Source organism: Larus michahellis, chromosome Z (genome assembly GCF_964199755.1).
Source record: "Larus michahellis chromosome Z, bLarMic1.1, whole genome shotgun sequence".
NCBI classification, from domain to species: domain Eukaryota; kingdom Metazoa; phylum Chordata; class Aves; order Charadriiformes; family Laridae; genus Larus; species Larus michahellis.
In genome coordinates this window covers 43,080,398-43,102,329 of record NC_133930.1, presented here as the reverse complement: position 1 = coordinate 43,102,329, position 21,932 = coordinate 43,080,398, and the positions used below count along the sequence as shown (strand labels likewise).

General features: G+C 43.1%; 1 protein-coding gene across 2 annotated transcripts in view; it reads left to right on the top strand.

Annotated features, from left to right (window-relative positions):
* Positions 1 to 1,054: 1,054 nt before the first annotated feature.
* The window catches only part of FRMD3 (FERM domain containing 3), a 139,668-nt gene continuing 118,790 nt past the window's right edge, over positions 1,055 to 21,932 (top strand). The window contains exon 1 of one of the 2 annotated variants that reach the window (XM_074570364.1): positions 1,055 to 1,250. In XM_074570364.1, the coding sequence (XP_074426465.1) occupies positions 1,152 to 1,250 (99 nt within the window). In that variant the 5' untranslated portion in view covers positions 1,055 to 1,151. The remainder of the gene's footprint in view (positions 1,251 to 21,932) is intronic. The other variant, XM_074570365.1, reaches the window with a different exon arrangement.

The following is a 21,932-nucleotide window of genomic DNA, read 5'->3' as shown; positions in this document are numbered from 1 at the left end:
GTTTTTAGGGGATCAAAGACAACTAGGCAAAATGATTGAAATACACCTCGTGCACGGCTGCCAGTATTTTTTTTTCTTTATGTAGACTTTCAGTCACATCCCATTTTGCGCTGGCTGTTTTTCATTTCACACTGTCAAAGGAAGTGCTCCTTTTTCAACACAGTGCTGATCCCTGTTTCAAGGCTGGCCAACTTTACTGCTTGCTTCCTGGAAGGTTTTGCACAAATGTGTATAGCCTTCTGGGCTGGAGAAAGTAACAGTGAAGCCACTATTTTCTACATTTTCCAGACTATTTGCTGTATTTTCTTTCCCACGTGCACAACAAAGGGGTTGAGACTGCTCCTCCGGAATGGACCACTCTTTTTCCCTGAGGAAACAAGTTTCCAAGACTTGCACTCTTACATGAAGTTGCATTATATTTTCTGCTGTTTCCTTAGAGCGCGCTCATCTTCTTTGGTAATTTTTATTTTTTCTATATATAGATATAAACCCCCACATTTATTTATTTATTTATTTATTTCACAGAGTGTCCCTCCTGCGTCGGGCCGTGTTGGGACACCCCGGAGACCCACGTTTGGGCGGGCAGGCAGCCTGGGGACCTCCCTCCCGCCGGCACCGAGGGGATGTCCGTGTGTCTGTCCCGTCCACCCCATCTCCCCCCCGCCCCACTTTGCGGGACAGCGGGGGCACTCCCACGCGAGTACCAGCGGCTCGGGAGCACCCAACAGCAGCCAAAGCCCGCCTGCGTCGGGGCAGGCAAACAAGGCGCCCTGACCATTTCCCTCGGGGGGCTGCCTTTCCCCCCTCCCCATCCCGGCGCAGCGGAAGGGCGCAGGGAGCGGGCCGGCGGGAGGGGTGGTGGTGCAGGTGGGGGCGGCCATGCCGCGCCGTGCCGGGGGCGGGCGCAGGAGGATGCTGATGCCGGCGAGCGGGGCGCAGCCTGACGCAGCGGCGGCCCCAGCCGCGGAGGGCGGGCGGGCGGGCGGATGGCGGGCGGCGGCGGCAGCGGGGCGCCGCGGGGCTGAGGGGCGGCGCCGCCGCCGTGCCGCGCCGCGCCGTGCCGTGCCGTGCGGCGGTCGGCCGGGCGCCGCTGCAGGCTGGCCCCCTGCGGCTGCCTGCGGGGCGGCGGCGGCGGCGGGCGGGCTGCGGGGATGATCCGGTTCCGGAGCTCCAGCATCAGGTCGCTGAGCCCGGAGATGAAATGCACCGTGCGGCTGCTGGACGACTCCGAGATCTCCTGCCACATCCAGGTGCCGGCGGGGAGAGGGGCGGCGGCGGCGGGGCGGGCAGCGGTACCACCGCTCCGGGGCTCGGGCGGCGGCGGAGCCGGTGGCAGGGCCCGGGGCGGCGGCGGCGGGTTCCCGCACGGCCCCCCGCTCCTCTGCGCGGGGCTCCGCGCACCTGCGGCGCGGGCAGCCGCGGCTTCTCCGCCGCCTCCCGGCGCTGCGCCACATCAGCCACGGCCACAGCGCGGCGCGGAGCCCGCCCGGCCGCCGCCGGAGCCGCGGGGTGCGCCGTGCTCCGGCAGCCCCGGCACGGCATCCCTCGCTGCGGCCGGACGCCCCCGGGGGGCGGTGGCCCGACCGGGCGACGGGGGAGACTCCGGCGGCGCCTTCCCCCGTCCCCGCGGGGCGGTAAGGGAGCGCCCCGGTGGGCACTTGGTGCCGGGGAGGGGGCGTCGGGAGGAGACCGGCCGGCTCTGCGGGGCCGGGAAAGCCCTGGCTTGGGAGCCGGGCCCGCGGCGTGCGGTGCCGGGAAGCAGAGGTAGCGGGCAGAGTTCGCAATGAAACGCTGCTCCCCCTTCCTCCTAATTTAAGGCGAGAGATAACTTACGGAAGGATTTTCAGCAATAGTAGTCGTGCAGTTGGAAAGACCGCAACTTTGCTGTGGTCCCCGTTCCTAATTACATGCTGCCTTTTTATTCCTTCAAGTAATAGGGATAAGGAGGTAAAGAGTAAGGAATCCGTGAATTTCTGGTGGGAGCAGCAATGTTTGTAGTGGGTGCAAGCAGGGCTATTTTAGGTCCCCTAACAAGACCCAAACTCTGATGCATTATGGAAGTCTTATAGATTCTTAAACTGCAAGCATTACAAATCAAATTACTCTGTTTGAAATTTCCGTGGCACTCATAGAATCACTGAGATGATCTTGGCATCCAGGTTGGAAGATGCGAGTGGTCTTTTAGGAAGTTGTTTGTCACTCACAGTTGGTCTTTCTGTCTCTCTGGCAGTATGAAATATCCACAGCTTTAAATCAAGTCGGTGGTCTTGTACGTACAACTGTGGCTGAAAAAAATCAAGTGCCATAAGGTGCAAGCTGTGTTTTTGCTTGGACCAAATTCTGTTTTTTATTAGTTCCAAAGGAGCCATTTAATAATAGAATAGAATAGAATAGAATAGAATAGAATAGAATAGAATAGTTCAAGTTGGAAGAGAACTACAGCAGTTATCTCATCCAACTGCCTGACCAATCCAGGGCTGACCAAAAGTTAAAGAATATTATGAAGGTCATTGTCCAAATGCCTCTTTTCAAGACAATGGCACGCTTGGGGCATCGACCAACTCTCTGGGAAGCCTATTCCAGTGTTTGACCACTGTCTCAGTAAAGAAATACTTCCTGATGTCTAGTCTAAACCTCCCCTGGTGCAGCCTTGAACCATTCCCATGCATCCTATCACTGGATACTGGGGAGAAAAGATACCTCCCTCTCCATGTCCCCCCCTCAGGAAGCTGTAGAGAGCAAGGAGGTCACCCCTCAGCCTCCTTCTCTCCAAACTAGACAAACCCAGAGTCCACAGCCACTCCTCACAGGACATGCCTTCCAGCCCTTCCACCAGCTTTATTGCCATCCTCTGGACACATTCAAATACCTTCACATCCTTCTTAAATTATGGGGCCCAGAACTGCACATAGTATTCAACTTGAGGCTGCACCAAGGCTGAATACAGTGGGACAATCCCCTCTTTTGACCTCCTGGTTATGCCGTGTTTGATGCTCCCCAGGATGCGGTTGCCCCTCTTGGCTGCCAGGTCACCCTGCTGACTCACATTGAGCCTGATGTCCACCAGCAGCCCCAGATCCCTTTCTGCAGGGCTGCTCTCCAGCCACTCCTCTCCCAGTCTGTATTTATGTACTAGTTACACTCAAACAGCATGTAGCCTGGACGTAATAGGAAATTACTGAAATGCCTTGTACCTATATCATTGTAGTGTTCTTGTTAATGAATAGCGTGGTTATGAGATCATAGCTTTAATAGGTAAGCAGCAGAATGGCCTTCAGATTCTTTTCTTGGAGCTGAATGCAAGCTTTGCATAACTTATTTGGCATCCTTCAACATTAGTCTCTTTAAACAATGATGAATTTGAGGTCAGAACCTGAGATGGTGTCATTATAGCTCTGTAGATTTATAGTGCTCAACAGATTTACATGTGCTAAGAGTATGCCCTTTGATGCCCACAGGGTAGAAAAAAACAGTCATTACTTTAGGTGTGACATTGTGCAAGGTGCAGTAATGAGCTCAGAACCAGTTGAATCGTATCGCGTTGTTGTGGCTCATTCCACTTGTAATGCATGCGGGGGAAAAGTGGTTTACACCACAGTTGAAAATTTAACTATTAAAATTTAACTATTACAGTTCTACAGGTAATCCTCAAAAATGGATTCTTTTTTAAACTCATCTAGAACTTGTTTTCCTGAGTCCGCACACTTGACTAAAAATATTTAAAATGTAGGAATAGGTGCTGTTTTTTTTTTTTTTCCATAGGGTATTAGGTGCTGAAATTCTAAACATGTAAATGCAGATCCAAGTGTGAGGAACTACTTCGCTCTTGGTCACTTCAGCAGAAACACGCAATTAATGATGACATTTCATGGTTCTGACTTAACCTGTCACTCTTTTCTGTGCCACGTGCTTCGAACTGCTTAATCCTATCTATAGATAGCTACCCTTTACCTATCACTGCATATACAGAGGAGATATAATTTAGCTGTATAATTTGTTTATCCTCTTGTATGTGCATAGCTGTTAAGACATGAGACTAACAAATCCCAACCCATTTAACTTTTTGCCTTCAGCCAGCCTCTCGATCAGATCTGTATTTGAACTTCATAATGTGGACAAAACTTGCAAGGAGCTTTCACAATGCTACAATTTTATTTTTGAATGGGAAAAACCCCCAAGTTGTGAATTAGTTGTATATATGCATATAGATGCGTATTCAGCGGGACAGAACAGCCCAGATGATGTGCTGCTGGGTTAACAGCAGAGATGCCAGGGTTGTGCCAGCTGGAACATGTTGGACAGCTGTGTTTTGGTCATTAAGAGGATAAGAAAGCCTAATTCTACAGCACTGAGAAATGCCAACAGAGTCTCTTAAGGACAGGGGATGCAGCGGAGAACGGTGACGACTGAAATTCTAGCTGTGCATTTTCATGGGGAGAGGAGAGGAGGTATGCAGCTAGTCTGCAGGTGTTGTATGTGTAGCTGATGATTTGCTGCATTTTGGTGCGCTAAGTTTTGCCAGATCCTACTTTTTCAAGTATATCTTTCTAGCAGTTGGCTTGCCCACATGGGCTAGTATTGGCGGGCCCCAGTACCTCTTCAGTGCAGAGATGTCCGCTAGCTAAAATCTTTGTGGGTGCTCTGTAGATCTTCGGTGCTACGAAATCTGCAACCAGAATTGTGTGTTACTCAGCTAGAACATTGGGAGGTAGTGTTAGGAAAGGTAAGCAGGAGCAGATGTATTTAGATACATATGTGTAAATTTTTTTTTCCTCCCTGTGTCAATTTTGTAGTGTTTATGTAGGAAAATAAAATAAATTTTTACTGTTAGAGTTCTTTCAAGGCAGTGTTTCAGCAAGCCAACAGGCTAATAGAGCCCGCTTTTGGAAATTACATTTTATAGCAAACAGACTAGTGACAGCATATGGGGTGGTGTGGGGAGAATCAGAGATGAATCATGCATTCGCAGACTCCAGCCAACTAGTTATCGAGCCGTGCAGCTGCCATGTAGGTCACCAAGTCGCTCAAGGCTAGGTTTGCAGCTCAAAGGTCGGGATTCAGCATGTCGTCCTCCTCATCTGAGAGACTTCGTGACTGCAAATTGGCTGAAGTGGTGACAGACACAGGACAGGGCTGGGGCCCAAGGGATGCGCAACTAATTCTTGTGATGACATTTATTTTCCCATGTTTTTTTTGTTTGTGGAGCCTCTCTGGGACCCGTATGTCGGGCAGTCTTGCAGCCAACAGTAGGGTGAAGTTGTAATGGCACAGCTAAAACGGAGAGGTTACGAAAAACAGCCTGAAGGGCCAGTGGGCACTGTCCGCTCCCACATGTGCGGCAGAGAGGTGACCTGCTTGTGCACGCTGCCCGACAAAGCACGAAATCAAGGCTTGAAAGAGGGCAGTGGGGGAAGTAGGTCTTCAAAACTATTGGAAATGCGTCTGGAGCAGCAGGAAGACCTCCTTTCTGGAGGTGCTAATGAGATACTTATTTTCTAAGTCATTGACATAACGAGCACTTTACTCCTGTTTCTGCAGGCTTCATGTGAAAACTTCACGCATCTAATTAACCTTTTAGTAACAATAGCCTAAACATCTTAAATAATAAGGATTTTTTTTTCCTGGCTTATTCTGTAAGATTACTTGTGCTTATTGCAGTTGTGAGCAGAGTTAATCATCAAGGTCTTGTTGTCATAGAGTTTTTGTTATTAAATACGTAAGTACACCTTGGGTTCAGTGGTGCCACTGGCATGCTTTAAATTAGGCATGGGCTTCAGTATACCTTGTTTAACTGAAGTGACTCTTGAGCACGCTACTGTTCCTTTAATTTTTAAAAAATATGAGTAAATATGCGTTAGTAACCATTATAACTCTAGAATTATTTGTCTATATGAGGTTAATACAAAATTAGAAGCTCACTCTCAAAACCGCTACATTTAATGTATTACTTTATTTTCAAATTAATAAAAGTTTTACTTTGCTCTTTGAGCTTGTTCAGGTCCAGCTGTGCAAAACTGGGGGTAAGGTTGGCATGAATGAGGCTTTTCTCTCAGCTGGAGCTTATTGACAGTGGTAGTGAACTTTGCTATCTGTCTGTTTTTCTGTAAAAATATTGTATGACTGGATCTTCTTGTTCCTCAGCCCATATGTACAATTGTGTAGTAACGGGGCCTTTAAAATGACACAGGTTTTGCTTTGTATGAGCTTTCCCAAACAAAAATATGTATAGGTATCCCCCAAAATACCACCTGGCTACGCTACTGATTTTTTTTTTTTTGTATCTAAGTGATTATTTGATTGTCGTTTAAAAGAACAAACTTGAATTTCAGTGTGTGTCCAGCTTTTGAGCAAGGAGAAGACATAATTTCTAAAAACTGGCTTAGGAATCAGGAAGAAAACAAGCAGAGCAAAGCTTTGGTTTACTCGTGGTCTGTTCTTAGACCTTTTACCTTCTTTTGCATGAATAAAAATAAGGGTGACAAAATCCAAGAAGTCTCATTTCTTTCTGCTGCTGATTGTCAAATAGTGTAAGAAGGATGCCCTTGTGTCTTTTAAATCTTAATTCAGGAGCAGTTTTTGTGCAGTTTGAGTACTACTATCTGTAGTTTGGCTAATACTTTGCTAGCTTGACTTTTTTTTTTTCCTTTTAAATGTGACATACACTGTCCTGTCTAGTTGTTTTTGTAGCACATCATTGATGACTGGAAACCTACCTTGTTGCTTAATATTTTCTGCTTGGTCTGTGTCTTGCAGGCAGATGCTAAATTTAATAGAAATCTGTTAACCAAAGAGCTCTCTTTAAAATTCCCATCCCTCACTAAAGTGTAAAAAACAAAACAACATGCTGAAGCAGGCTGTGAGGTAAAAGAGCAGTGTCCGTGAATCTCACTGTGAAGATATGCTGAACATTGGCAATTTGGAGAAAAAATAAGTGGGGAAAGGGAAGGCAGCATGAGAAATGGAAAGAGCAGAGAGGCCAGAGATGAGAAGGCAACGGAGAACCATAGCTGTGGAAAGGGAAAGGTTAAGGGATTATGTAGGCAGCAGGCAGGAGATTTAGTGAATTTATATTTATCCTGTAAGCGATGTCAGAACCGTAACCAGCGAGCGCCTTGAGCTGCTGCGATGGTGCTGTAACGGTTCAAAATAGTAAGATGAGATAAGGAAGGGGAGGCAAGTTAGGGTGGGTTCTGTGCCGTGCTCTGTTGACACATTTTAGAAACCGTATATAAGGGCTTGTATTCCTAGCTTCGTGCTTGAGCCTCGAATTGTACAGTTACACCAGGTACTCTTGGCGAGAGATGAGAAGCCTCTCTAATTAAGCTAAGCCTATGGGTTAAAGCTACCTCTGTTGGCATTTCATGTGCTTGATTAAATTCGCAGTAACGTGTTTTCTTTTTAATAGCATTTATGGGTGTGCTCTTAGCTCCTTCCAGGGCTGAAAAGGAAACAAGGAATAGAAAGTGCTACTAGAAAGTTACTAGGGTGTTCTAGGTGTACTAGGGTGTTCGCATTTACAAATTAAGAAATTAATTGTCTTGACAGATTTTGGTAAGTGTTTGTGAAGCTCAGTGTTTGCTTCACATTGGTTTTTATATCTGCGGTAGGGGAAAGGCATATATCTATATGTAATACTTATGTGTTGCTACCAATTCACAAATTCTGTTGTTCTTTCTTGTTATTCTTAAGTGCAAATGCTTACAAAGTTGGCTTACGCAGGATTTTATCCAGTATCTACTAAACTGCAGCTGAACTGCTTTTGTGTTGGACAAATCTTATTAATGATGTTGAATTAGTTTTTTCCACACTTGCATGTTGTCCGATTAATGAACAAAATCTGTAAATTCTCTACCGTAAAGACGATGCTCTTGCCTTTCATTTTAACTCTGTATTTCCTGTGTGTTGCAATTGGCATCGTAATTTATGTTTCGATTGTTAGTAAACAAAGGCAAGCGAACTTAGATGTGTGCCTAAGGACTTGCCTGATCCGGGGTTGAAGATGAACATGTATTTGAGTAAATACCGACAGTGTAGATGATAAGTATTTCAATATACTGGTGAGGCCTGGTGCTGCAGTGTAGAGAAAAAAAATATGAAAAATGCAGGTATCCTTAGATAAAGTTAGCTAGTTAATGAGGACAAGCTGAAAGGATAGTTACTGATTTAAAATATGAGTATAATCTTTTCACTTATACCCAGCTTTCATTTTTCTTACAGCTTTGAATAAAATTTTTTACATTCTTTATTGTCGTGCATGTTTGGACACCGGCTGAACAGTAGGGGTGGAGCTGTAGTAACAATAAAAGGCAACTGGAGAATCGATAATACAATGCAGCACAGCTTAGATCTCCAAACTGCAGATCGCCGGTTTGATCCCATGAGGTGGGCGGTGGCTCCTGTGAGATAGTGGGTGCTTTCGGCTTGCAGGAACTTCATACACCCTTCCGTTTGGAAAGGGCTTCTGGCACCCCATGAGGATTCGTCTTCTTGCGCCTGGAGATGTGGCCCCTGGTCTAGGCATCTTCAGTGCATTGATACAAATCTAATATAGGAGGCAGCTGAGAAGCAATTATTTGGCAGATTTAATTGGGCTAAGATTAGAGCCAAAATGGATCATTGGTGAGGAAGTACTCTTTTTTCACTTTTTGGTTGTATTTGCCTCGATCGACTTTTCTGTATAGGTCAGGAATGATTTAATGACGTATATCAGTGCTCCTGAAATTACCTTTAACAAAAGAAGAGATTAGTGCCTTTTCTATGGGAAGGTGAAATGGGGAGTCTGGATTTTGCCTGTATGGTTGTTGCTGATGCCCTTAAACTGGCAATATATTGAAAACTCAAGGTTTAAACACTTCGGTTAAAGAATGGGAGAAATGGCAGCTGATTTTTCTCTTCTCCCTCAAAAAAAGCAGGTGGGTTGGGAGGACTGGAGAGTAATTCTTTCGTCGGTAAAGTGCTTGTTTTCTGTAGCGCAGGTCTCTGTCCTTCTGAGTATTTTGGCTCATTAAATCAAACGTCCTGAAAACGGCTTTCTGCGTGTTCTTCTTATTCTTGCCCTCTTTTTGCGCTCTCCCTCCACTGCCCGGTGCGGATAATGTCAACCTGTTGGCAAGGTTCGTCATATCCAGACAATCTTTCTCTCCTTTTCCTGTTACAGTCAAGCTGTCACCAGATGACTTCTGCTGTGTCTTTCCCTGCTGCATGTGGAAAATATCTCCTCATAGCTCTTCCTTCAGCTGAGGCTGCTTGTCTGTTCCTTCATTCTTTGTTTGTTTAAATACAGCCTCATTTCCCTCCCTAGCCTTGCCGTCTCAGAGACCCTTTCTAGACCTTACAAATCATCTTTTTTTTCCTATCGGATTATCTTGTTCTCACTCTGTTTTAATTCCTTGTCTGACAGTGAAAACACAACCGTAATAATTCAGCAGTAATTAAAGTACTTCCAAATCTTTTTCTTTCTGGCATTAAACTAAAAAAAAATAAAAAGAAAGCTCTAACCACTCTTTTTTTTTCCTTCGCTCCTCTGCTGTCAGTTTATTTTACCCTTTCCAGCTACAGGCATACAGTTCATAAAAGCGTTCACGTTTTTCTCCTTTCGGGGTTTAACACAATGCTTTTGATGGAGGTGTGTTGATAATCCGCTCTTGCCATTTGAATATGCTGTCAAGATAGATGCTGTTCTCCAGCTCATGGTTAGTTACGGCAGTAGTAGGCCAAGTGTGAACAGTAACCATCCTATTCGTGGTCACTGTTCATGGAAGTTACTGAGAAACTCGATTAAGGAGGACCCAGGGATGAAGCATGAACATTGATACTCTAGTATACTGTTACATTTAGAGGAAGAATTTCCCCTGACTGAAAGTAATGCTGGAAACTTGAGTTAAAATGGACCATACCAATCTGTGTAAGGTCGAGTATATGTATAACATTTCTCAGCCGAAATGAGAAGCTATGGGCTATATACCATGAGCCCTTTTTCACCAGAAAGGTTTGCAAACAGAAATAACTCCTGCAATAATTGTAAATCTGGCCATTCCAGATAGTTACAGTAAGAAATGTAGGTATTAAGTGGCTGCAAAATGATTGCTCTTTAAAGGCTTCCTTTGGAAAAATGTTAAATGAGTCAACATCTTCATTAAAAACACTTGTTATTTTTCCCTTGTTTGCTTAAACCCCAGGAAGAAGTAAACAATCTGGATTGAAGACATGCTTTGCTCCCTGCAAACATTATTATCTCAGAATGAAATCTTCCCCAAAAGCTACCCTCTTTGGAAGAGAATTGTGCTTTAAAAAAAAAACGAAACAAATCAAGATTTGCACCAGGCCATTTTTTGTCCTGATGTTGTAATACGTAAATTTACCATAATAGGGCACATATTGCAAAGGTAACTTGGGGTATTTCTGACAACAGTCTGTAAAACTTTCTTCATACAGTCAGTCTGTATGCCCGCTTCTTTTGATCTTGCATGTAACTGCAATAGAAACAAAAAAAGAAGTGGGATTGCAAAGCGAAAACAAACAATCCATCCCCTCTTCCCCCCAAACCCAAACAGTATCAGGAGAATGTACAACAGGACTTAATAATTTATTAAATATACAGAGACAAAAAATCGGTCACAAACAGTTTCAAGTTAATGGTGAAATCCTGTGGAAATTGATGCATAAAAGTTCAGACTGTAATGGTGTATTTGTATTGTCTCCGGGCACGGAGGCTAGTGAAACCTTTTTGTCTCCGAAACAGAGTGTCTGCGTGTGAAATGCCTTTTGGGAATGGTTCCTGGACCCCTTCTATCTGCCAGGCGATGCCTGGGAACTGGTCAGCAAGAATGCTAATTGGCACGGACCGGATGTTTGTCAGGCAATGCCCTAACAGTTTGCTAGCATGGATGGTGGATTTCAACAACCCAAAATACTTGGAGACTTTTAGTAGTTTTAGTATTTATTATTTTGTTTTAGTATTGATGCAAATAAAAATAAATAAATAAATATGCGCGCAATCTATACTAAGGATGTATTTTATAGTTCTGATACCAAAACATGTGAAATGGTAACTGTTCATAACACTGTCCTTCTTAAACGGAAAATCTGAAGTATTGTGTGGAGCATCTTAAACAGTTGGTGGTAGTTAAACTAGGAGTAGCATGGGTTTTAGTACGTGCTTACAAAATAGCTGTGTTTAGGATCTGTGGCGGTAATCTTGGATTTGAACCTGTAATCTCTTCTGGGATGACAGAGTCTTCATTTTTTTTTTTTTTGAATGCTCTTAGCATCAGAGTCTAATGCATAAGTACGCTGCGGCATCAGGACATCAGTTGGTGGTGTGTTTTTGTTTTTATTTTTAGAGACACAAACTCCAAGCCCTGTAGTGGAGTGAGAAATTAGATGTCATTATTTCTTTGAACACTAATTGCAAAAATGTAGGTGAGATGCTCTATGGAGTGCTGTGCACGCCACCAAGATGCTACAGAACATACTTTTAATCCTATTTCTTTAGGGTTTTCAGAGTAAAAGACAACCGATTCTTCACTTTCACTCCCTTACTTTAAAATTGGGTAACAAAGATAATCCTTTACAGTCAGAGTGGTGATTGCTCTTGGTTAGATGGGACAGTTACCCGGGGTGCGAGTTGAACGCTGAAGCTATGCCGTGCCAGACTGAATTTAGGTGACTTGAAGGATTTATCTCGAGACGTTCAGTGTGCCAATAGGTGGAGTGCAGCAAGCACACTGGCCCCGCTTGCCCCTGCTCTGTGTGAATTTCCTTTAGCTCCATCCTGGGAAAAGGAAGGAAACAGCAGAGGCTTTTACAGACGGTGCCGTGAGTGATTCAGCGTGCAGACTCAGCTGTTCACATGAAAATCGCTCCAGCAGCTTGCGGTGCCCCTGCCAGTTGCTAGGTGCAGATCTAGGGAGGCTTTTTCTGTTTTGACTGGAGAATCCACTCGCGTTGCCAGGATTTCCGGATTAGTTTTCTCGTACAGTCTGGCAGTTGGTACTTTACAGCCACCAGAATGGAGAAGACTTGAGCAGGAATCGTCAGTCCCCAAGCTGCACGATGCTGCTGGCTTGTGGGCATTAAAGCAAAAAGAGTGGCACATCTAAGTGGAAAATGAAAAATACACAGGTTCAGGACAATTTTGGTTATTTTTTTCTGTGTGGGCTACACGCACCAAATGAGTAGCAATTTTCATCCTGACCCTTTCTTTAGCGTCAGAGGCTGGTTTGTAACTTGCACAGAGGAGTTTGTGGTGTAATTTCTGGGAAAACATAGTAAGGGAATGCTTAATTCATGTTGTGATGATGAGACCGCGTGAAGTAATTCGTGTAGTTGGCCTGAGTTTTAATGGAGTTAAAGGGGGGAAAAATACAACTGTAGAAGAAGAAATTCCAGGAGCTGGATGCTGGTACGTGTGGGGAAGAGAGCAAGACTCCGGTTGTGTAGAGATTTCAGCAGTTACGTGGTACATTACAGAGAAGATGGCAGCGTTGATCGCACCCTTCCAGTGTTTGCACCCATTTTTTGTTCTGTTTTGTTTTTCTGTTATTTAGAAACTCTTTTCCAGGGAAAGAATTCATAGTTCATAAAACTATGATCCCAACCACTAAGGTAATATTCACTTCTTTAATCTCTTTCCCTCCTTATTTTTCACTTCACATTTGCTTTAAGGTGTCAAGAGGTGAGCTCTGTTGCAGTTTGGTTTGTGTAAATAACTTGTCATCTACATGCTCTATTAGAGGCATGTACCAAGAACCGCAAGGGATTGTGTTGGATTGGGTCAGGAGGGGAAATAGAGTTGTAATTCTCTCTGCAGACCCCTTGAGTTTGATTTCTGCTCCTGCTTTTCAGCAGCCCTTAGCTTACTTCCTTCTTCATCGTGGATGAATATTTCAATACTGTACCTAAACTCAGACTCCTACAATACCCTTCTGAGGCCATCGTCTGACTCTCCAGTTGCATCTATTTTTCATTAACCTTTTCTTAACACCTCCAGTTTCTAGTCCTTTTCACAGTGCTTGTATTCATAGCACCTCTAAGTTAGGATTTCTAAGGGTTTTTTTGGAAGTGGGGCAACACACTTTTGGATACACAACAGAAATCTAGGTCTATTGATAAACATAATTCCCTGGTTTGCTGATTCCTGTAATTATTTCACAGAGAATGTTCAAAGAATTGTTACAGATTCATGCTAATCACTGCTTACTTTTGTCTCATTGGCTTTTTTTCCCACTCAAGGTGCTTTTTTTGATCATGATTTTGATGATGATCTGGAGTTAGTCTTTGGACAGTGATTACTAGAAGTACTGGTTTTTGAAGTTGCATGCTATATTTTTCTTTTTCTTTTTTTTGGTAATCTTTTGCAGTTTACTGGCTCAGCGAAATATCTTGACTCACTTGTTACATTTTTGTTTTTCTTGGTAATATACTGACTGCACAGGGTAATGTGTATATCTGTGTGTTTGTATACAGCCTGTAACTTACCTGTAACGGTCTGTATAGTTGGAAGGCTTTTACAGTATCCTAATTGTTTGTATGTCTTTGTTTTGCTAACTGCAATTTATAGTGATCAGATTTTATAACAACCAGGTTGTACCTTAGTAACTTCAGTTTCTTCACCTTCTTGCTCATTAACTAATTTATTCTTACCAATTTAATTTTCTTTCATTGATTTTAAAATCAGAAAAATCTTTATTTTCATGGTCTGCTAGGCTGACCCCTCTCAACTCATATTACATTTTTTTCTCTCCTTCTCAAAACCTTAATGGAATTTATGTATTTTTAAATTGAGATCCAGCATTTTCAGTCTTTATAGTGTAGACTTTTGCCCATTCTTTACAGTTGCACTGTTATGTGAAATCCTCCATGATACTGGGGTCGTTCAGGAATAATGGAAATGTTTCTGTGTCCTGCAAGGGTTTTCATATAGCGTGAGGAAACAAATAATTTTTGAAAACTAAACCTCCCTTCCTCCCTAGTTGAATTTCCTGTTAAACCTCTTAGCACCGCTAACATACTCTTCTGTATGAATATTCACATCTTTTAATTTTTTGTTGTGCTAGAATTTATTTAGACATCCTGTCTTGTTTACAGGACATGATACATAGTTTTTTGTCATGAGGTGATAAATAGTTCAGTGGATATCTTGTGTCCTGGAAAAAAAGACACAAACTGAATGTTTTTGTATTCATAGCGGCAACATCTGTCTTTTTATAGTTCTTTTTGACTCTGTGAATATTTATGCTCTTGTTGCTTTGTGATCAGAGCTATCATTGTAATCCAAAACCAGCAAGAGAGTTGTATTTCTTTTTCAGTTTTTCCATATATAGCTGGTATTCTGAGGATGGAAAAGCTTCCGTTGCATTTAATGCGTTTCCATTAACTTGCTTTTAAGAGCTCTGGCTAGCTGTATCTTTTATTGATTAGGAAATAAAAGGGAAGATGCAGATGTGGATTTAGGTGGCTTCCCTTCTTTCTTCTTCTCCCCACCATCCACAGGTGGAGCTTTTGGTCATTTTGAGGTCACTGGTTTCTAGTAGTGATTTTGGTGCCCTCCTTTGGCTTTGCCAGGCTGAACTTTGGTGGTACTCCAGGAAGGGTGAAAACTCTGCCAGGTGTTGGCAGGTGTGGCCCAAGAGGTAATATATTTTTTTCTGATGTCCAGGTTGCTAGTTACACCTGTGAAGTCCTCGCTCCTCTCCCACCCCAAACTGACCTCTGTGGTTCTCTTACTTGCTGCCTGTCTCAGTATTACTCGTGTTATTTGTATTACCCTTTTTCTCTATGAAGCAAACCTCTTTGCTTTCAGGCTTGGCCGCACAGGTAATCTCTTGAAGAGCGAACTTCTTTTTTTTCTGTTCCCTGCATCAAAGTGGGTTTCCCCCCAACCCGCCCCGCTCGCCCTCCCCTCTCCCCCCCCCCTCAGTTTCTGTTTTTTTAAAGAACAAGCAGGTAGGCACAGTGACATGTAAATCCTTTTTGAAATTCCTAATTTGCTGGCTTGACAGTACTCAGAGAAGACAAGAAGCGCTGTTTATGGTGAACCTGCAGAGCTGGTTTGTGCCCTACATAATGTTTGGCACTTCTCTGAGAGATACAGAAAGAATTGCATTTTCCAGCCTTTCTCTGCCTCCTCTCTCTCCAGAGGATTCACTGCTTACGCAGAAACCAAAACGTGTGCTGGAGGAGAATTCTGAGTGTTTTATCCTGCAGGCTGAATGGTGAAGAAAGGTTATGAATCCAGGGGGGAGCCGGTTTAACAAATTCTGTTTTCCTGTTGTGTCGATACAGATTTGATATTGCTTTGTAATTAAAATTGGATCTGCTTCTACAGAATGTTGTTTTTCTCATTTTGAACTATGTAGCCTTTCCCATGCATTCCTGAAATAGAACAGCTAAATGTATGCTTAAAAAAGAAGGGAAATAAAAGGGAAAGCGCTGTCCTCCCAAAGGTGCACTGGGATTCCTGTAGCAGTATCTCTTTGCAGAAATATCATGAGTTGAGTTTTCTTGCCGAGAGGGGGCTTTCTGCTTTATGAACAAGACAATTGTATATTTCTGTTCAAAGTAAACATCATTCTGACACGTTTCATGACCGCGAGATATTTTATGCACTCACTGGAATAAACAGCACACAGGGCTGTCTCAGGCACTTAGTCAGTGGATAATGTTGTGCCTGCTTTTACACATCTTTCAGCTAAATCAGAGATCAAAACCAAACTCCAGCACTTGAGGGCATGTGGGGAGGATTTTTGACACTCTGGAGGAAAGTGAGTCTGTAAAGCCTTAATGATTACTCCTTCATCTACGCAGATTAGCTTTAACTGGTGCCAGAGCTGCTGTAATATTGATGACATCCCTCACCTTTTTAATGGCCCAAATGTAACAGAGCATATGCTGGTAGTCTAATTTTGTTCTTTATGTAAGGACACCACAAATGGTGAAGACTGCATACAAGGATGTGAACTATGACTACAAATTTGGCATGTAACGTGTTTTCTGTTAAGTGAATGAAACGTGTTTAAAAGCCTGATTTTTGTGCACTGGGTACGTCCCAGGGCTAGCTGGCATGAGAAATTTTATTATGCGAATTCTGGAACACTTCCCTGATCATGAGGCAATTAATAAAATGTTGCAAGATGTAATGATAAAGTCATATGTTGAGCAACTGCCTTTATCCCCAAGAAAGTATGAGGGTGCATGGAGGTAAAAATCGCCTGTCGCTTTCCATCCCTCTTGGTCTGTGTGGTTTGGGTTTTGGGTGAAGTGTTTGGCAGTTAGAGCACAGCAGTAGTTGGTGAAAAATTAAACAGAGGTAATACGAATGTTTTACAGCCAGATTGAGGAGTACTGGAGTTCAGGTTTACTGGTTTACAGTATGGGATCAAAAATGCCTGAAGTGGGGCTGCGATGACCTACGGTTAGTCGGGGCTGGCTGATGTGGTCCAGTCCCTCAGAGAAGCAGGAGATGCTTTCCATGGCTTTTTTGTGGGACCATTCATCCTCAAATCCCTATTTATAGTGTTCCTGTGGGGCACACTGAGAGGTGTATATCTGGATTTTAAGGATAAAAGATGCTCTTGGGAGAGAGGCTGTAATGGAAGCTGTTTAATTCGGAGCACTTTATGAGTTCTACAGGAGTGACTGCAAAATTCCCAAATCTGGGATAGAAACAGCAAGGCTCTGCCCTTTGTACGTGTAAATACATTAACGTGGGAATATTTTCCGTGAGATTCATAAGAAGTACTGAGTTCCTCAGGTGACTGCGTGGGATGGAGTGTCTTGCACTAACTGGAGCTTGCCTGCTGCAGAGCTTGTGAATGAGAATGTGCTCTGCTACATGTAGTGTGGAAAAACGAATTATCATTCATATTCATTTTCTGCTTCCTGAGCCTCTCTCGCTTTAAAGAGAGAGGAGATGGAGCTTGTGTTGATCACGGCGTCGCTGTGACACTCTTCCCAGGTTTGCAGGGTCACGCTGTCCCCCCAAAGTGCTCAGGAGAAAAGAAGCCATCCAGGCTGTCTCTACGCTGTTGCTACTCCAGAGCTGGAGGGGATTAATTGACAAATGTCTCTTTCTGCGAGGTGGGATGGATACTGTGTCCCAGAGGGATGTTAAGCACTAAGCTTTCCCATGCCTTGTGATTCTCGTAAGCAGAGCTACAACCCTGTGCACGGCAGGGTTACTGCCAGACCTCAAGTACTCCAGGTCAGCTGAAGCATTATGTTTTTCTGTATTATTTACAAGGTAGCCATTCAGGAGTACAAATAGAGAGCACAGCAGAGGAAGCATTCAGAATTTCCAAAAATCACACCATATGCCTTTCACATGCTTATAATTTGGCGAAGGCAGAATCATGTTCCTTTCAGAGCTCATTGTTCCTCAGTGCAAGTATTGTCACAGTGTGCCCTTTTTTGCTTTCTTGCAAAAGGGACTGATAATAATTTTCTTCTGTGCTAGTAATTTGTTTTTCTCTACCATATTACCATTTTATTTTTGCAGGATTTTCTGTTTTTAAATGATAAATATGTGTCTTACAAGTTTGGGAGACTTTAATGAAGAACGACTGCTATTTAATTTCTGTAGTCTAAAAAAAACCACGCCAAACAACCAAAACTCAGATGCTTATGTTGTCACAGTATGTCTAATGAATGCAAAGGAGCTTAAAGCCAACATGCAAATGGTGGCTTGACACAGGGAACGAAGCATGTGGCGTGCATTTCCATGGGCAGCGATAGCAGTGTTTACCACAGTAGCGTCTCAGAGCCTAACGCATGGATAAGGACCCCATTTTACTATGCAAACACAAAGTAAGACACTTCTAGTCATGACTGAGGACACGGACACCCAGTGGAATAGGATGCTGTCTAAACAAAACAGCTTGCTGCCATTTAGATGAGAAGTCGTACTGGAATCTGCATGTGCTCTTGGTTCGTGGCAACCAGGAGTGAAAACAGTCTGAAGCCTTTTTGCCAATACATTTTAATATATAATCTATAATCAATCATCAATAATCTATTAAATCTTCAAATGCAGCTGAGTTACATTCTGTGCCCACGTTCTTAAAACAAGACTAAGTGGGCGGGGGCAGACAGAGAAACGACACTGGGCAGCGTGATACAGTGGTCTCTGCACTTTGTCATCTTTGCTGAGAAAAGAGGGGTTTGGAATATAAAAATGGAGTGTATTTTGTGGTTCCTCCTTCCTGCCTGAGAGGAGGGCTGACCTGGAAGGGAATGCAGAGTTGCTTGTTTTGGAAGTTTAGGAAGTGGAGTGTGGGAGCTGAGAAGGGTGGGTGAAGGCTCTCCACTCTCACTCAGCAAGAAGGAGACAAGGAGGCATAAAGCGAGAGGGTCCTGATTGATAGACAGGGGGAAATTACAACTGCGAACACAGGGATAGAGAGTAGCTGGTGGAAATGGCGAAATTGCTGGGGGGATGCACAAAGGGATATGCTGAAACAGCAGACCAGGGAAAAGATCTTTGCACCATTATTTGGGAAGATACCAGTGGAGCAAAATGGCATTTGGCAGGCCAGAGGATATGGTATTGGGACAATCCTGTCACAAAATGATGGTATCGAAATAATGTCTTGTTTTATTATACCTTTGTCTATGTAGGTGTGTCATGGTTTTGGCCAAATTGGTGAATGGCCGGCGACAGATGCTCCCCCCCAGCCTCTCGTGCACAGAGAGGAGGAAGAGAGACAAAGAGATTTACAAGTTTAGAAGGAACTAAACTACTTTAATGAAATATTAATAATAAGATAAAAAGGAAAATAATGAAATAGATACAGTATATACAAAACCGTACTAAGCTCCCAGGATGATGTCACTGGCAGGCACCGGGGAAGTCCCAGAGTGGACTCAGTGATGGGTGGGAACTGGATTCCACAGACAGAGTCAGGAACACACGGATCGGGATCAGAGGCAGATGAACAGGCAGGGTCCTCCTTGGACATCGGCCATTGAAGGAAGAGAGCTGACCCTTTGATCCCTCAGCTTTTATACTGAGCTTGGGGCAGATGGGATGGAATACCCCTGTCGGTCAGTTCTGGGTCCCCTGTCCTGTCCGCTCCTCCCTGCAGGTGGGACCCCTCTGTGCTTTTCCGCTTCCACGGGGGCAAGTGACGAAATTAGCTGCCCTTGGTTGTTATAGCAATAAGTATAAGCAAGAGCCTCTCTGCGTACCATTCCTTGGCACAAACTGTCCTATCACTCCGAACGAACCGTTTTCGACACAACGTGCTGTAAACTTCAGAGAGTTAGAAGAGGCCTAGCTAAGAAACAAAATTACTGAACAGAAAGTTGGTTTTGTTTTACCTCAAACCAGGACAAGGGGTTAGAAGACGTAATGATTATTCGTAGCGAGAATATGATTTTAGGAAACAAAGTAGGTGTGTGTTAGGAGAACATCGGCTTTTTCACACTTCAAAATTAATTGAGCAAGTAACAGCTTTTTAAAAGCCTTCTTTGACAGACCAAGGATGCATGGGCTGTGAAGCTGGTTGTACTGTGTGCTTCCAAGAAGGTAATAAATCTCCAGACACCTAGCAGTAGAACTCCATTTTCAGATAATAAATGATATTTTAATACTTCTTTGTTTTGAATTTGGCATGGAGAATCCTGAATGACATGCTAGTGCCCAGTTCTGTGCTGGCAGGGTCACAGTCTTCTGGATGATTCATCTAGATTTAGACTTGCCCTGTTTTGGGATTGTATGAAATGTTATCTGCAGACCTGAAAGGTGAGTATCAACTCTATTGAGCTCTTCAACTTCTACAAAATTTTTGTACTTTTATCCAGCAATTTATGTGCACTCTGACCTTGAATGGTATGATTTTCGATATGATAAGCAGCTTTTAATGCTTCAAAGAATACTACACTCTTTAGCAATAAAAAATGGCTGGCATCTCTAACATGAAAGTTTTAGTGTAAAAAACTCAGAGGTTTTAACAAGGTTCTAGGGAACGTTGGGTAAAAGTGCCGGTGAGATGCTTATTGTCTTCTGTGTAGTTTGCTGCTTTGGAGAAAAAGGTTGAGTCACTAGGGAAAATGAAAATCCATTTAGAAAAAATAATGCAAATGTTTCTGTTGATTTGTATCAGGTATTTGACTAGATTAAGTTGAATTAGGCTAGATTAGTTTACTAAACTAGAACAGTTAAAATTAGACTAGGTAACAGACTTTTGGCGTGAGGCAACCAGCTGAAATGTTACTGCTGGAAGACTGCAATATAGGGGATGTCTGTTAGAAAATTAGTAAGTTAAATTACTTAAATAGTTTTAATGAACATTTCACAGTTGGCTTTTAAAGGATTGTTTAATGTGATTAAGGATTGTGTGGTGAAGAATGCCAACCGACTGTGACTGTTTTCAATTCCTGACCAAAAAATGTGAAGGAAAACCGGTTGCGTGCTTACTCCATTATTCATGAAATACTCGGGGATATTATGTGTAAGGTTTAATATGGCACACCTGAGTTATGAAAGTGGTTTTCTTATTTGCAACAGATTTCCCTGTGCCTTTATTGAATAATCGGTGTATGCAAGCGTACATAGTGCTTTCCTTACTGCTGACACTAGAGGTGTAGGAGTGGGATATGCAAATACACATACCTTTCATTACATATAAATTTTAGAGTATTTAAATGTTTTTTTTTCATCAGTTACAACCAGTATAATCTGTATACAACAGATTACATGTTTGTTAACTGCAAAATGTGCATTGAACCCATGCCTTCGAATATGATGGGACAGAAGTTCAGGTACGTTAAAACGCACTGATGCTGGTTACGTTAGCAAGTAACTGACTGTGTGGATCCGTGTTTGTTCAGCTCCTGGCAGAGTGGATTTGGAGTGAAGTTAGAAGTTATGTGTACTGCTTTACAGATAATCTGTGTTACTGTGGGAACAGGGTTATAATTTACATCAGCTTTAGGCAAAACTGTACAATACACAAAGCTTACACTTTTTTTTTTTTTAATTTAGATTAAGATGTGTATAACTCTTATTTGTTTAACCATTTAGTGACATCAGTTAGAAACAAATTTTTAATGCAAAACATCCTGCAGGAAATGGGTCCGTTTTCAGCTGTAAAGCACTTCAAAATCTCAGGGTGGGAAACAAAACCAGCAGTTTATAAACAGCAACTTTAGTTTGGAAAAATGGTTGGCTCTTTCTCAAGAAATCGTCCAAAGTGCGTTAAGGGGAGTGGAACCACCTGAAGGGTCCCAGTGCGGTCAGTGGAATCAATATGGTTGAGGATGTAAGTAAGGTACATGGGGTATATGTGAGTCACCTTTATTTCCTGAATCATGCTTGGAGTCTGGAACTGCACGTGCACAGTACATAAAAGCAGTTGCTCTCAAATGCGTTCTTACAGTGTTATGCTTACACTGATCAGGGCCATTTTCTTGCAGGCATGACTTCATCTTGTTTTTTAAATATACTGTAAGCGGTTTCGTAGCTTGCTCTTTGAAGTTAATAGAGAAGAGGTTTGGAATATTGTATCCGGCACTGTTGGTATAGACAGACTGACAGTCTTGGATTTTGGGCAAGAACGGTAGCTTCTGGATTAAATGTTACAGCTATTACCTTCAATACTGTTTTTCCGAGAGACTAAGCATGCACCACCAAAGTCACATGAGCATCACAATTAGCTTTGAAACTTAATTTTATGTAATGACTCTGAGGTCTTGTCAGACCAAATAAATAATTTGTATGAGGTTACATAGTTCTCACGAAGACAATCTTTTGCAGCCACTCAGAACGCTGAGGTTGTTTGCTTTACGTACTATAATAAAGCTGATTTTATGCCTGATGCAAACAGATAATGAACTGGAGTTCCCTGTGGTGATGTTGCTAGGTCTATCTGTGATTTTTGAGTTGCAATCAAGGAAAAAGGGAAAGTTACAAACCCATCCCATTGTCATAAGAA